The sequence below is a fragment of the Channa argus genome, chromosome 11 (assembly GCF_033026475.1).
Source record: "Channa argus isolate prfri chromosome 11, Channa argus male v1.0, whole genome shotgun sequence".
Lineage (NCBI taxonomy): Eukaryota > Metazoa > Chordata > Actinopteri > Anabantiformes > Channidae > Channa > Channa argus.
The window spans coordinates 21,532,299-21,547,596 of record NC_090207.1 but is presented as its reverse complement, the minus strand read 5'-3'; the positions used below and the strand labels follow the sequence as shown (position 1 = coordinate 21,547,596).

At 38.9% G+C, this 15,298-nt stretch overlaps 1 protein-coding gene across 2 annotated transcripts in view; it reads left to right on the top strand.

The window, feature by feature from the left end:
• Nucleotides 1–15,298, top strand: part of galnt9 (polypeptide N-acetylgalactosaminyltransferase 9) — a 91,432-nt gene that overhangs the window by 19,798 nt on the left and 56,336 nt on the right. For both annotated transcript variants that reach the window (XM_067521767.1, XM_067521765.1), the window contains exons 3-4: nt 5,876–6,042; nt 13,755–13,929. In XM_067521767.1, the coding sequence (XP_067377868.1) occupies nt 5,876–6,042; nt 13,755–13,929 (342 nt within the window). The remainder of the gene's footprint in view (nt 1–5,875; nt 6,043–13,754; nt 13,930–15,298) is intronic.

Sequence of the window (15,298 nt, the reverse complement as noted above, 5' to 3'; positions counted from 1 at the left end):
AGCAGATTATTAAAAGTGAATTTCTGCCTCACACATTGCCTTTATCGTCTTTAATAATCTGGAAAATGATGTGAGACTGATGCACCCTGACAAATCAATATATCATGTCACTTCAGTATGTTTTGTTTTGAAAAAGACTAACAGAGCTAAACATAGTTTACTGAAGCTAAATGGAATTGATAGGTCTGTTTACACTGTAGTTGACTTGTGTCAATTTGATATTCTAACTCAGTGTCAGTGGTTTATTATAGGGAAAATCTCGTGTAAATAATTCAACCACAACTATTATAATAGCCACCTCATTAACCCCACTTAATGGCATATCACTGCTGAATAACACATTTGAACATTTGAAAACGAGGGAAAACAAAGGAAGATGTGAGTCAGGTTTTTGTCAGCTCTTGGGTTCAGAGCTTAATAGAAGCTGTGTGAAAAGATTCTCAAGATTTTGTGTGTGTGTTTGTATGTGTGTGTGTGTGTGTGAGTGTTTGTGTGTGTGTGTTAACAGTTGCCATAGGAATCAGCAAAATGACTTTGTCCAGTCAACACTGTTATTTCTGATTTCAAAGTCACAGCATGTCTCTGAGAAAATACCGTATTTTACTGGAAATGACAGCGAAGGTTGACAGACTTGAGAACAAAGATTATCAACAGTGGAGGAGGTACAAGGTTGTGACTGAGGGTGTGAGCGACACAGACAGACCAAGTCAACATTTCAAGTCAATTAATTCATTGTATTAATTGAATCAGTAAAGTTGACAATGTAAAGGATTTTATATCTATATTGCATATATATATATATATATATATATATATATATATATGTGTGTGTGTGTGTGTGTGTGTGTGTGTGTGTGTGTGTGTGTGTGTAGTGATCTGGCCCACTTCCTGTTCTGGACTTTTGCTTTGTAGACCTTTTTTCCACTTCCTGTTCCCTGTTCATTTCATCCAGCTTCACTACTCATCACTACTCCTAATTGTTTACACCTGTTCCCCTGACTATTTAAGTCCAGCCTTGCCACCAGTTCCCCTTTCAGATCGTCTGCATTTCTACTGAGACTTTCTAGCCCTCATCGTTCCTATCTATGGTAAATGGTCTGCACTTATATAGTGCTTTTCTACCTATTGGCACTCAAAGCACTTTACACTGCTTCTTATTCATACTCACATTCATACATCGATGGGGGAGGTGCTATGCAGCTGGCCAACATTCACCGGGAGCAACTAAGTTGGTGAACCACAAACTGCGAGATTGATGGGCAACCGCTCTACCTTCCTGCGCCACAGTCGCCCACTATCTATGATTCGGACCACTCTACGTTTATCGACCTGACTCTGCCTGTCCCCCCTTTTGTAAGTAACCGCTTCCTATTGACTCTACTGTTATCTGTGCATGTGGAATCAAGATTATCTCGAGCCCTTGAAACCACATGATTGTAAGGAGAAGATTTATCATGTCATGTCTATGTTTTAATGATGCCATGGTCATGTTTTTACCAAGCTATGTGATTATCTGACTAATACTTTATACGGAGCTCAGACAAGTATCCATCATGTGTTCAAGTATTCCATGGTTACCTGTATTAAGTATCAAGGACTTCACCAAGTAAATATTCACTGGAAGTATTCTCGTGTATACCAATGGTAGGAACCAAGTTTATGTCACGTAAGAGAATGGAATCCAGAGCAAAGACTATTGCACCAGCACCCTGTATCACTAAAGGGATTTTGTAGTTTTTGATAATGTGTCCTCTCTCATAGGCTGGATTTCAGCACCACCTAGTGAGTCGGAGGACTTGCAACATCTCCATCCTGCTTTGCCAACTATATTTTATAATAAACTTTCTATAAACCAAGGGATTGTGTCAAGCGCCTTATTGGGTCCAACCCTAAAACTAGTTTTCAACACAGTTGGCCAAGTATCAGAACTTGAGAGCAGACCGCAAGGTTCAATATTTGAGCAGAGCCCAGAAAGAAATGTGATGTGTAGTAACACCAGTGGAGATGCTCTGTCCCCACTGCTGTTCTGCATAGGGCAGAACCCCGTCGACCAGATCAACATAAATAGTTACGGATATCGACTATGGAATAAAGCAACCATCAGCAACCTCCTCTACATGGATGACCTCAAGCTGTGTTCCAGGTTTATGCCAGTGAATGAGACATCGACTCACTGATCCATACCACCAGGATATACAGCTACGACATAGGAATGTCATTCGGTTTGGATACAAATGGATAAGTAGAACTGTACTACCAGAAGACAAGATAGCAGATATTGAGGATAGACAAAGTACCTTGGGATCCCACAGGCAATTGGTAACCATGAAGAGGCCACAAGGAAAGTGGCTACTACCAAGTACCTACAACGAGTAAGGCAAGTCCCGATTAGTCAGCTGAATGGGAAGAACCAGGTGAAAAAGAAGTCCAGGTGATTAACACCTACAAAATCGCTGGCATAATAAGCTGGCCAAAAGAGGAGATGGAGGCCACTGACTTCAAGACAAGGAAGCTCCTTACAGTGCATGCAGGGTTCTACCCCAAATCCAGCATCCTGAGACTGTACAGTAAGCAGAAGCAAGGAGGCCGTAGATTAGTGAACATCAGAGCCACTAGCAAGGATGGAAAAAACAAGATCTATGAATACATCAGGAAGATGACCCCATGTGAGGATGTGCTTATAAATACCCCAGGCAGCAGATACCAGAGGAGCAAGGGAAAGAGCAGGTATCCTCATGGAAGGACAAACCCCTACAACCCCTGTCAGAAAAAAAGAAGTGACTGATACTGAGAAATCCTACCAGTGGCTGGATAAAGATGAGGACGGTGAAGGCACAAGTGGTACCGTTGGTAATAGGAGCACTGGGGGCTCTTACCACCAAACTGGGAGAGCGGTTCCAGCAGATTCCAGGATCAACATCTGAGATCTCTGTCCAGAAGTGTGCATTCCTAGGAAGAGCTAAGACACTGCGGAGGACCCTCAAGCTCCCAAGCGTCCCAGCACCCGAGCTTTAAGGAAGGAATAAGACCGCCCCCAAAAATAAGGGGCAAGTGGGGATTTAATTAAAAAAAAATAATTGTATATAAATTAAAAGGATTTCAATTATAGATACTGTACATGTACCAAAGAAATTAACATGGAGTCCACATATGAAAGCAAGAGAAGGCGGCAGAGAGACCAAGACAGATGGTGAGGGGTGGGGGGGGGAATAGAGGCTGAGCAGGAAAAAGAGGACACAAACACATTTATAGCACACATCCCAGTTTTAAGTAATTCTCTGGTTTTACTCAGATTTCAGCTTGTTTACTCATATTTCAGTGCATACAACTCTGTTGAAGTTGAAGATTGTCAGACCCAGGGATTTTTAACTTCTCCACATTTATTCCTTTCCTAATCAGAGTATCATAATAAAGAAGTCTAAAATCACTTGGGTTTTGCTGAATTCAGCATTTTGTCTGCATTTAGTTCCTTTATCTTAACGTTTGTAATTGAGAACAACTGTGACTCTCCTCGGTACATTTACTGTCAGTTTGGGTATAAACTACACTAATGGCTTGTCTAATTGATTGTAGCTTCCCCTCAGGATTGGTGAATATGTTCAATAATATGTCCAATCCTGTTTTAAAAACTTTGGTTCACGGATACAGACCTGCAAAACATCAACTATTAACTCTACTTTGTGTTTTGTGACAGCCCACATTAACTGGAAAAATAAGATTTCACACTAATAACCTAAAACATAAATGTGTTAGGTTAGCCTATATGGTTGGCTGCCACAGTCTTTTTAAACATTTTGAAAAGCAAGAAAATCAGTCAACAATGCAAATATTAAGTGATACGGTCAATATATCAATACTCATATTCATTGCTTTGTCATATGACCTCTGTCACATGGGTTTTGGTAACGATAGGCAACAGAAAATTGTTTGACAATGGCCTTGAAATCTAATCTTCTGTTGGAAAGTCCCCTGCTTTGTCCCTTTGTCCCCCTGCCTCCTCCTTACAAACCTTTCTGTCTTTAAGCACTACGTGACAGTATCATGTTTGCTACTGATGTCACAACATATATTATACAATACATAAGCTATGGATCGATTTTTACAGCAGGTGAGTCTAGAGAATATATATTTTTTATATTATTATTCACCAGTTTCACAGATTCGTATGTGCCCTATCTATGTAATATATGCTTTTTATCTGAAACCCAGGCAACAGCTTATAAAAGTTCTAAATTTAACTAAAGAAATCCTGGTTGTGTGCATAGGCTTAATCATGATGCTACAGAAACCTATGCTCAAATGTTAATATACTTCAGTTTTAACCACACTAAATAATGAGCAATCAAAAACACTGAAGAAATACATTTAACATTACATGTATTATACTTCAATTAAATTCAAGGTTAAGTATTTAAGTTTTACACATTTTCTCGTTTTTTTATACACTAACCATTCTTTGTTACTTTTATAACAAAGTAATGATTTGTGTTAGCTGACTGTGCATTGTTATTATGTTAGATTTAGGTTTAAGTTTGCATCCCCTTACATGCTATTATAAAATAAGGTGGTCCAAACAATGTGTATAAGAAAGGCATAGCAGAATATTGAAAATTAAATTAGCTTGCATCATTCTTGATAAAATTGTTTTACTGTTTTTGCCATTTTGAAATAATGAGGATGCACATTTTGACCCATACTGTATAGTAGGGTATTGCTACTGTACCAAAGTCTTCTGATCTTGAACCTGAAACCTGAGTAATACATTCTTTTTCTCACTCTAGAAAAGTGTACTTTCTGCTCAATGTGTGATTTCAGCAGTAGTCACAGTACAGTATAGAACATCAAGGTCTGAGAGCTGCAGCTTTATCATCAAATGAAATTGGGCCTTCAATTGAAATATGAGGAGGGTGCTATTTTTGCCTTAGAGCACATAGAATAAAAGTGATTCAGGATGCATCCCTTTGTTTTTGAAAAGAAATGTAAGGCTGTGCACCATGGGAATACACTGGCAATGTGACACCAAATGTTTTACTAAACTTTTAGACAGATAAAAAGCATCAGGCATGAGGCAGATTTCTCAGTACATCCTCCTAATAGACGTCCTTTGGACTTTTCTAACGTGTATCTGGTTTGCAAGTTGCCAGTTGCAGGGCCATGTCACTGCACGTGCCCAGTGGCACACCTAAACACAGGGCAGCGATTGTTAATGTTATGAGTTACAGCTTTGATTTTTCTCCAAAATGTCTGCTGTGAGAAAAGGTGTGTGCTGCTTCTGTGAAAATGAGCTGAGGGTAACACTGAGGTCCTTGAAGTGGCTCCAGGAATCCTTGATGAGGTATCAGTGAACCATGAGGGAGTTCCTAGGGACCATAAAGGGATTTCCTAAAGAGTTTGTAATGAGGAGATTTCAGAGACGTTTTAGAAAACTCCAGGATGTATCCATAGAATAACTAATTCGTGTTTTACACATTGACTATACTAAAGTTTGTTTTACCATCTGTATAATGCCTGTGGGCTTTAAGAGCAGCTGCTTAGCTTACCTTAGCATTAAGACTGGAAACAGGAACAAGCTCACAGGTGTTGGATTTTCAACAGATTTCATTTAGATATTTCATCTGTTTTCACTCTGTAATCTACACTAATCTTCTGGTTGTTCACCTAATTTTAACAGACAAATTAAGAGTCGTATCAATTTTTTTTAATTTAACGCGTAGTAAGAGTGCGTGTGTGCGCTGTATGTACGCTCAACTGTGTCATCTAACTGCTGAAGTGAGAAGCTTGCATAGGATGTGCTCTTCACATTGGACAAGATGCAGTTCAGAAAATGTAAATTGATTTTCCTGTGGCCAAAGATGTATTACATTTATCTTCACAGATGTAAGCAGCTGACATACCCAGAAGACCTTCCTCAGATCTCTGTGGTCTTCATCTTTGTGAATGAGGCTCTGTCTGTGATCCTGAGGTCTGTCCACAGTGTGGTCAACCACACGCCGGCACACCTGCTCAAAGAGATCATCTTGGTGGACGACAACAGTGACAGCGGTAAGGCCTTTGGCTCAGCACCTTAAAACTGACTTTATTTTCATTGTTTAATTGTTCCCCGTCTGCATGTGTATCCTCTCTGACTTTAAATCATAAAACCTACCTCATCTGCAGTTTATCACTGTCCGACGCTTTGGGTTTGCTTATTCAGCTGAGACAGTCCTGCTATTTATCATGTTTTGTCTTCCCTGGTGGTATGTCAACTAAATCATCATACACAAATGGGGTATTTTTGGACTCCTGGTACTGACTATAGTTTCTCTTCATGTTTTCATATGTACACGTGTGTTTGTTTTTGTGTCTTAAAGGATACCTTCACTGATATTGAACTTCTTCTAGTTCTAGTTTGGGTATTAAATATATATGTGAATGCCATTCAACTTTCCTTTGACTTCCCTACATTAGAAGATCTCTATACTTGTAGTTGAAAAATGCCTCCATATGACATCACTAAAAAGCAACCTACAGTTCAGATGATGTCATCTTGTTGCCCACACGCAGGAGTTTGTAATCATAGCCAATCTGCTTTTCCAGATATCCCCCAGATGACATCACCCAAACTCCTAATGATGTGAAACTCCTCTGGGTGATGTCATCTAGAGGAGTCTTTCAGCTAGAAGCACAGAAGCATTTTAATAGGGAAGTCAGACGGAAGTTAAAAAACATTAATGTACATTTACACCTGAACTAAAGTTATAGAAAGCAAATTGTAAATTGGTGAAGTCGCCCTATAAGTTGGAAAGATGGAGAAACCCTGGGGGTGGAAAGAGAAAGGGAAGGATATGTCTTGTCCTTTTCTAAATGGCTGTGTACTAGTGTCTCCATGACAATTTGGGCAAATGCCTCAGTTGCTTCCGAACCATGACGCCCACAGCAGCTGACAATGCTTGGTTCTGTATCATAAAAGCTTTCCTGTTTGGAGAGGGAGGGACAATGAGCTAGATTCCAGACGACACATGGCCCTCCTTCACTTGGCACAGAGAAACATTTCTGCTTCCCTCAGGCTGGAAGAGGAAAAGGGTGCATAAATAACATACTGAAAGAAGGCCGAGCAGGAGTCGCTTCTGGCACATCACCTCTAAGGCTCCAACTGCCTCCCATTAAACAGTGAACCGATAAAAACCAGTTAACAGATTAAACCGGGTGGCGACCCTATAATCTCATTGTATCGTTGTCAGTCTGACAGTCCTATTTTCAACGTGATACAATATTTTCTGACGGAATTAAATTTGATTTCCTTTAACTACTTCTCAGGTCCATAAATTTGTATTGTTGTAAAGGTGTATTAGACAGTGAAATGTGTTGCTAATAGTAACAAAAGAGAAACAGGATAGTAGGGCCCTACTCCATCTCCTTGTTGATACAGTATGATCCATCACATGCTGAACCTTTGTTGACGTAGTTAAAATAATAAACGCATAGAGAACAATACGTGGCCAAACAGATCCAAGATTAAAATGAGTAATGCTTGATGTTCTAATCCTGGATCAGATTATCTGGTTATGTTTGTTTTACAAACCCTCTTCAGAATTGGATTAGAAAAGTTCCATTTTTTTCATCTAATTTCACCTGAGCTCTGAAGAAGACAATCTTCAGATGTACAAAAAATGGCAAAAGATGGCACAATGGACCAGCACCTTGTTGGATTTATGCCATGAAGGCAGTTCTGAAGAAAAAAAAACTACTAGCAAAGTGATAAAATGTATTTTCTGGCTTGAGGTTAGTGTAGTTTGCCCCTACTGCAAACTGTAATGAATGATAACGTTAAAAGCACTGGCCACGGTTTTGACAGATATAAAGAGACAAGATATTTTCCTCAAATTAGGTTAAAACTGAAGCTTAAAGGATGCTGAATATTGGATTTATTTTTTCCAGGGTGTCACGAACAAATGAATGAACATGATGAAGGTAACACACCTGCCACATTATAGTCACATTAGAAAGTCAACAGTAACTGTTCAAAAAATAAATTAATTAATGCAGGTTTAACCATTTGCAAAACAGTAAAGCCAACATAAACTGCTCATCAAAAAAGATTACTGAACAATTTTTTTTGTTTTTGTATTAAGTAACTGGCTTGGTTAGCAAATGACACAGTAACTGCCTGATATCATTTGTGAATCACAAAGTTGGCATTCCATTCCCACTAATTAAACCTTGGAGATTCATTCAGTTTGCCACAATAACACTTCAGGCATGGAATCACATCAGAGCTGTCTCCACCCAGAAAAAGTGGCAAATTCAAACTGATGTTCAAGCCTCATCTTAACAAAAAAAACAACAACCAAAAAAAAAAAAAACAGAAAGCTGAACTCATTTTGCAGCTGGTGCCTCTGTCGATTCTTTGGTAACCTTTGCTGTAAAAGCATCAGAGTGGCAGCTAACATTTAAGGTGCTGTGTGTGGTTCACTCACATCTTTTAATGCCTGCTTACTTAGTGCATCCTTGATGAAAGGTCACTATCTGCAAACCAAAGGACACAAAAGTGGCTTTTACTCTGTGTTTATCAGTGATGATAATTTGTGCAGATGTGTTAGCTGTTTCTTGGGATCTGCTCTGCTTTGACGTTAGACAATTAACATGCAGACTGGACTGCTTGACCTTTTCAGGATGGCTCCGTCTGTCCCCTTTCATTTAAACAGAGCTCAGTGAGATGAGTGGATGTACAGTCACACTCACTCCTGGCATAATGAATCATGCACAGGAAGGATGTTTGTCACTGCAACACATTTCTTTTGGGACAGCCGGTGACATTTATTGGTGACTGAGGGGCTTTATTCACAGCAATGGTTCCAGAGCAGTCCGAACTTAATTCCCATTCCCCTTGATGAGCTGTAAGATGACTCCAGCTCACTGTTGTTCAACATGTTAGCAGCAAGGAAAGACTTAATGAGGCCTACCAGATTTCATTCCAGCAAATACCACCACAAATTGATAACTTAATGATTCATATAATGGAAACAGGATATAAACTAAGGACCAGCTAAGTACAATCTTAATTTCAAGTAGAAGTGAATTACTTTAAACTTGGAGTGCATTAAATTTGATTTGAGCTTCCGAACGGAGGCTTTGCTCATTGACACAATTCAAATTGGCAAAAACTTAAAACTTTCCGTATAGGGTAACGGCATCACAGTTAACACGTCGAAAGCAATGAAGAGGGTCAAAAAAATATGCAGAGAAGATAAAAACTGTTTAATTCATGTTAGAAAGTGCAATGTATCACTGAGGGTTGTTTTCATAATTCGTCTGCCAGTGATTCAGAGAAAACCAAGCTGAGCTGAATTTTAAATAAGTGGCTATAACGATGTTAAGAGTAGGTTAAGGGTGGAGGAGTCCGAAAATATGAGCCAATTTACCATTGTGCTCTCTCCAATAAATGTGTGAGAGGTGCATCACCTCTATATTGCTGACATGCAGCTTCACAGATTATTTCTGCACAGGTCTAATGCCCAACATTTCCCACTTACTGATCAGTGAAGGGCATATACATTGTTATTCCTTTAACACCAGGAGCAGCGGTACCATTTTACTTTGGCTACAATTTTTTTTTTTCTTTTTCTTTAAATAGTCAATGAACATAACATTACCCGTAGTGATTCAGTTTGTTCAATAACATCACTGCTTTTAATCAATCAAAGCAATCGATTTCAGACCTGTTTTTTCTTTAACATTGTCTGCATTCATAAAGCCATTACTAAGATAACGTGGGCTGTGGGTTGTGTATCAAAAATCCACCTATTGTGGAAGGATGTAATTCAAGCTTTGCAATACTTATGTTAATTCTAAGACAGGTTTAAATGTTCTATAACCGTCTACTTCTATCCATAACACAGTAGATTCCATATTCTTTTAAGTAACCCCTGCACTCGATGTTGCTCAGTCTACAGTATTCACGTTCAGTTCTCAATATGATAATTTGTTATTTATCCTCTGCCATGTTCCACTGCCAGTCTTTAAAATGTATTCCCTTCTCTATAACTCTCCTCCCATGGATGCAGTCCAGTGTTTTATTTGTTAGGATCAAAGGGGAGGCCCATAACTTTTCTTCCTCCTAGCAAAGCCCTGTAATTATTACACACTAATAGCTTTTATCATATTGTAGCTGCAGGGGAGGTGCCGATGATAGCGTCCGATTGCACAGGTTTGAAATCCTTAACAGTGCAAGTAAAAGCAAACTGCAAAGGTTTTTGGTCCCTCAAAGAGTTGCAATGCAGCTTTAGACCCCCATCTGGATGGGAATTCAGTGAAGAATGAACCTTAATATTTATGAGATACTTTATGTGACATTAATACTAAATGTGTAACGTCAGCTCATTTGTAGCCAGTCACTCTGAATTTCTCGTACAGAAAATTACAAAGAAAAGTTTGATGAGTCCATGTCTCTGTGGATGGAGTGCTGTATTTTAGGATCTTTATTTAATGTGTATTAAGTTACATTAATGCTTCTTTTTTTTTTTATTATTCTTATGGTGGAACATAATATAACATTACCATCATTTAAAACCTGAGGTTCCTTCAAAATTCAGTAAGGGAATTATTTGCACAATGTACTTAAAATACTGTAACAGCAGAGGTAATTTAAACAGAACAAAAAAATGTTTATATTCTTACCTGATTTATTATTTCATTATTGATACTATTGCATCACTGTCAGCTTGACCAGAGCAAAATGGTTCAAAGGTTCACAGAGAGAAACTGGCAACACAATTAAATTCCCTTTGACCTTGGTGTCATCTTTGATTCAGAACTAAATTTAAAGGCTCATGTGGGGCCTGCTACATGCCTGCTACATGCCTGCTATTCATTTATTTACATATAATTTATTTTTATGTTCCTTTCTTTCATTTTCTTTTGTCATCTTTCTCATCTTTTATTCATCTTTGTTTTTATCTATATTATTATCTAAAGGAATCTTTATTCTCTTGTAATAATGTATCATTAATTACAATGTTTCATTTATTGTGATCTTTTTTTATCTTTTATTTGTGTCCATTGGTATCACTGTCTTATAGTCTTATACTTATTTCTTATTCCACTTGTTTGCTCTGCCTTGTTTATAACTTCTTTATTTGCTTGATTTATTTTTGATCTCTCTTGTTCTGTGTTTGTAATTATTATCACAGTTCTGAATGTTTTTATCTTTTATTGTCTTTGCTTGGTACACCTTTCTTTAATTTTCAATCATCTGCAAAACATTTGCAAGAGGAGAACAGTGCATGAAAAGATGCAGATTTTAATCTTCTGTATACTTACAGTCAAAATGCTGTAATCCTAAATCACTGAGCTGCACTGCTGTCCATTTGTTGATGTTAAACTTGCTGTATTAGCACTGAAACCCACTGAAATAGGACGTATAACCCACCCACAGTCAAAGACAGAAACCAAGTTTCTATGACTCAGTGGGTGTTTTAATTTGGTGTCAAATTCTCACACTTGTTTACGTCTACGGTCAACGCTTCCAAATTCACTCACTCTGCAGCAGTCACCACAATGTGTTAAGCTTCTGCTAGAAAAAGACTTCTGACAATCCTTCCACCCGCTGTGTTTCCTCAGTCACACAGACAGGGGATTAGACTGCCATGTTTCTTACTTTCACTGGCAGATTTATTTTCAAAGTCACAAGCTAGGTGTGGATCCGGCTCAGATCCGGTGTGCCACAAGCATCCTTATTAATCTCTTCCTCAGAAAGTGGCACGCTCAGCAGTAACCCAGAGGAGAAGCTCAAACAACCATCTATCCTCCAACAGAGCACAGACAGCAATTTGAGCAACTGGCTGTTTACCTGGCGCTCTTTGTTTCCATTGATGAGAGCCAGCCTCATGTGTTAGAAAAGAGAAGCAGAGATGTTACAATCCAGCTGGAACAAAGAAGCCGGTAGTAAAACGCATTAGCTACTGACACCATATAGCAACCTGTATAAGTATTGTAACCGTGAGCATTGTCTCATGAAGACTACTGAAATAAATGCAGCTTTTCTTTATTTATCCTCACTTTTTCTATTTAAAAAACAGAGTGTTTATCTTGCTACTCATAGCAGTTTTGTATCATTCTAAATGAAGCTGTCATTGTGTGCATAATGTTGACAGTTACCATTAACTTTGGGTAGTAACATGTTAAGATGTTACAGTAATGTGACCACCACACTGAGGGTCAGCTTGTTCCGACAACTTTGGTCCCTCTGAGCTCATAGACTGGTATCATAGTCTTTGACATGAAGAGTTCATCACTGGAAGATAGGACAAGGCCATTATTTATAACCGAGTGAGCAGCCGCACTGTCAGCCTCCCACAGCTAACCAAACCTAAGCTAAGCAGTTTGGGCACTGACAGGGTAAAACTGTGCATATAAGCGCAGGCCATGTAATCTCCAGGATATGCTGCCCATCACATGAGACTGTGATGCAGGTGGACATCTGAAATGCTTTACAGTGTTGCTTCACAGTCCCCCCTTCGCACACACATTCATGGCAGCAGCAGTTATGCAAAAAGTTCACTTTGACCCATCAGGAGCACATTAGGGTTCACAGTCTATAGCTGTGGATGTAGATGTATAGGATAGCTCAACATATGAACATGAAAGAACTGGGAATTGCACTACTGACCCCGAGGTTCAATTAATCACACAAACTGAAGTCACCTTAATATAAAGTATCTACAGTATAGTGGAAACATTAGTTTGGTTTTTGAAGTACTACTCAGAAAACTCATGTTGTGATTTTATTTTATTTTGTTTTTTTTATACCAGATGTTGCTTATTTGTCCTGCTCTTTAAACTGTGCATGGTTAGCTTGACACAGAAGATGAGGGAGGATGACTAGTTTCAATTAAAGAAGTGAGATTTCCAGTATCTCAGAAATATTCTTTACATGTTGTGTGTGTACTTAGTGGGCTTGCTAATGCTAATGCCATTTGAAACTGTGCATGCAGGAATCAGTGGGATGTGTTAAGGTTGTAGGGGATCCCTGCAACCTTGTGGCTGTAAGCAACGCTAACAGCTAGACAGCCTTTAAACTATAGGTTGGGTGTTTGGTAAATCGAAGGTATTGTTCTCCTGTTCCTGTGTGGGTGTAGAAATTTTTTTGTGATGAAGCTGTCTTGAGTGACAAGAGTATTGTTAAGTTGCTGTTAGGTAAATATTAAAGTACTAGATAATTAAGAAGTAAGTAGATTTTTTTTTTTTTTTTTTTGTCAAATAATTTATTCCACTTTTTAATTCCCTTTTAAATTTTAGTTAAAAATAATCAATGAATAAAATAAGATATTGTTATTATTGTTTTTTTTTGTTTGTTTGTTTTTGTCCATCTGGCTCATCCTGTGAGTTCAGGGTCGCCACAGCGTATCATTGTCTGCATGTTGATTTGCCCGTTTTTACGCCGGATGCCCTTCCTGACGCGACCCTCCCCAATTTCTACCGGGCCTGAACTGGCACTGCACAGCTGGGGATGGGAAAAGGCTGTTGGGGGTTCAGTGTCTTGCCCAGAGATACTTCGACATGTAGCTGGGATTGGGGATCAAACCACTGACCCTGTGGTCTGTGGACGACTGCCTTTACCAACTGAGCTGCTTATTGTTTGATAAACCAAAACTATACAACATCACTCTGTATTATCTTGGAGACTCATTATCTTCTCTCACAGCTGCCTGGAACTGTCTCATGCTGGCACTTGGAGGTTATGTAAAGGAGCATTCTCTCTAATCTGCCCTTTTTAGTTGAGCTGAAATTCAACCTGGACCAATATGTGAACAAACGCTACCCAGGCTTGGTAAAGATCGTGAGGAACAGCAAGCGGGAGGGCCTGATCCGAGCCAGAATACACGGATGGAACGCGGCCACAGCTCCTGTCGTCGGCTTCTTTGATGCCCACGTGGAGTTCAACACTGGCTGGTAAGAAAAGCTCTTGTTCTACATGCAGAGGTCCAAGCTGTTTCTTTGTCCTTTCTCACCTTTGTCTTTTTGGTTTGCTTTTTAGGTTTTTAGTACAGAGGGATGTCATGTAAAATGATTACAGTTGACATATGCAGTTCACCCTAAGCATTATGATGCTCTGCCAGGCCAGTTTTAACTGTGACAGCACTTTTCAGCAATATGACCCTTATTATAATCAAGGATTTATTGTTAAGGCCTTTTTTCTGTCTCTTGTATCTCCTTTAACATTGTAATAGGCTTTGGTTGTGTGAAATAGAAGGACCTGATAATACGACCTGTTCAGCAAATACACACTTTGAACAAGATCGAGAGACAAACTCTGTGAAAGGAGAGAGGGAGTGTAAATAAAGAGGAAGCTCAAATATTCAGCATTTTTACATTATTTTTCTTGCAGGCTTTTGGCTTATTTTGTAATATGAAATTACTTCTGGGAGTCTCAGTCCAATGTCTGTCTGATGCTTAAGTTTACCAGCAAGAAAGTCACTCAAATAGATGTAATTGGCACCTAATTTGAGCCTGTCATGCTGTCAGTGTTTGAAGATGAAGTGTAGCTTTTGTTCCCTGTGAAGCTGCCTAGGAGGCAAGAGAGGGGGTGGGGGTAGGGGACAAGGAAAGATGAAGCAAGAAGTAGAAGAGGACGGATGGAGGAGCCCAGAGACACATTTCGGTCATAAATTGCTTCCAGCATCCCTGAATGCAGTTGAGCCGTTTTGGCTGACTTGATGCTGAGGTTGTCAACACACACTGTATATTCACATTGCTCTGATTGACACAGTTTGCCCCAAATGTCATGCAGTTATGGTCATAATTCAGTCAATTCTGAACTATAATTATGGGACATTAACAAGTTATGTCCCATGTCTGTTGAGAATAAATGTCCTAAAATCTGTTCAGATTTAATGAAAAGAACTGTACAGTAACTCAAGGCTCAGCCCATAATCATCAGGTTCAGATGTTTTCCTCCGGTTGTTTTCTAGCTTGTGTTGTCTGGACAATGTAAAGAAAATCTAAATTGCAGGATGACTTTCCATAAGGCTTTTTTTTGGCTAAAAAATGCAGTGTATATACAGAAAATGAAACCAATTTTACACATTCCAACAACCCATGAAGGCCTTGAAATGAATACAGCCAGAAAACAATACTGGTGACTTGAAAACAGGGTCCTGTTACAAAGCTCGCTTTGTGATGAATCAATCCATCAAACTTTGTTTGTGCAACTCCAAGTGCTCTACAGATGACATGCAAAATATATAATATAGAACATTGTGAAAGTAATGCACAAATAAATAATATGGAATAGAATATTTAAAATGATTTTAATCTAATT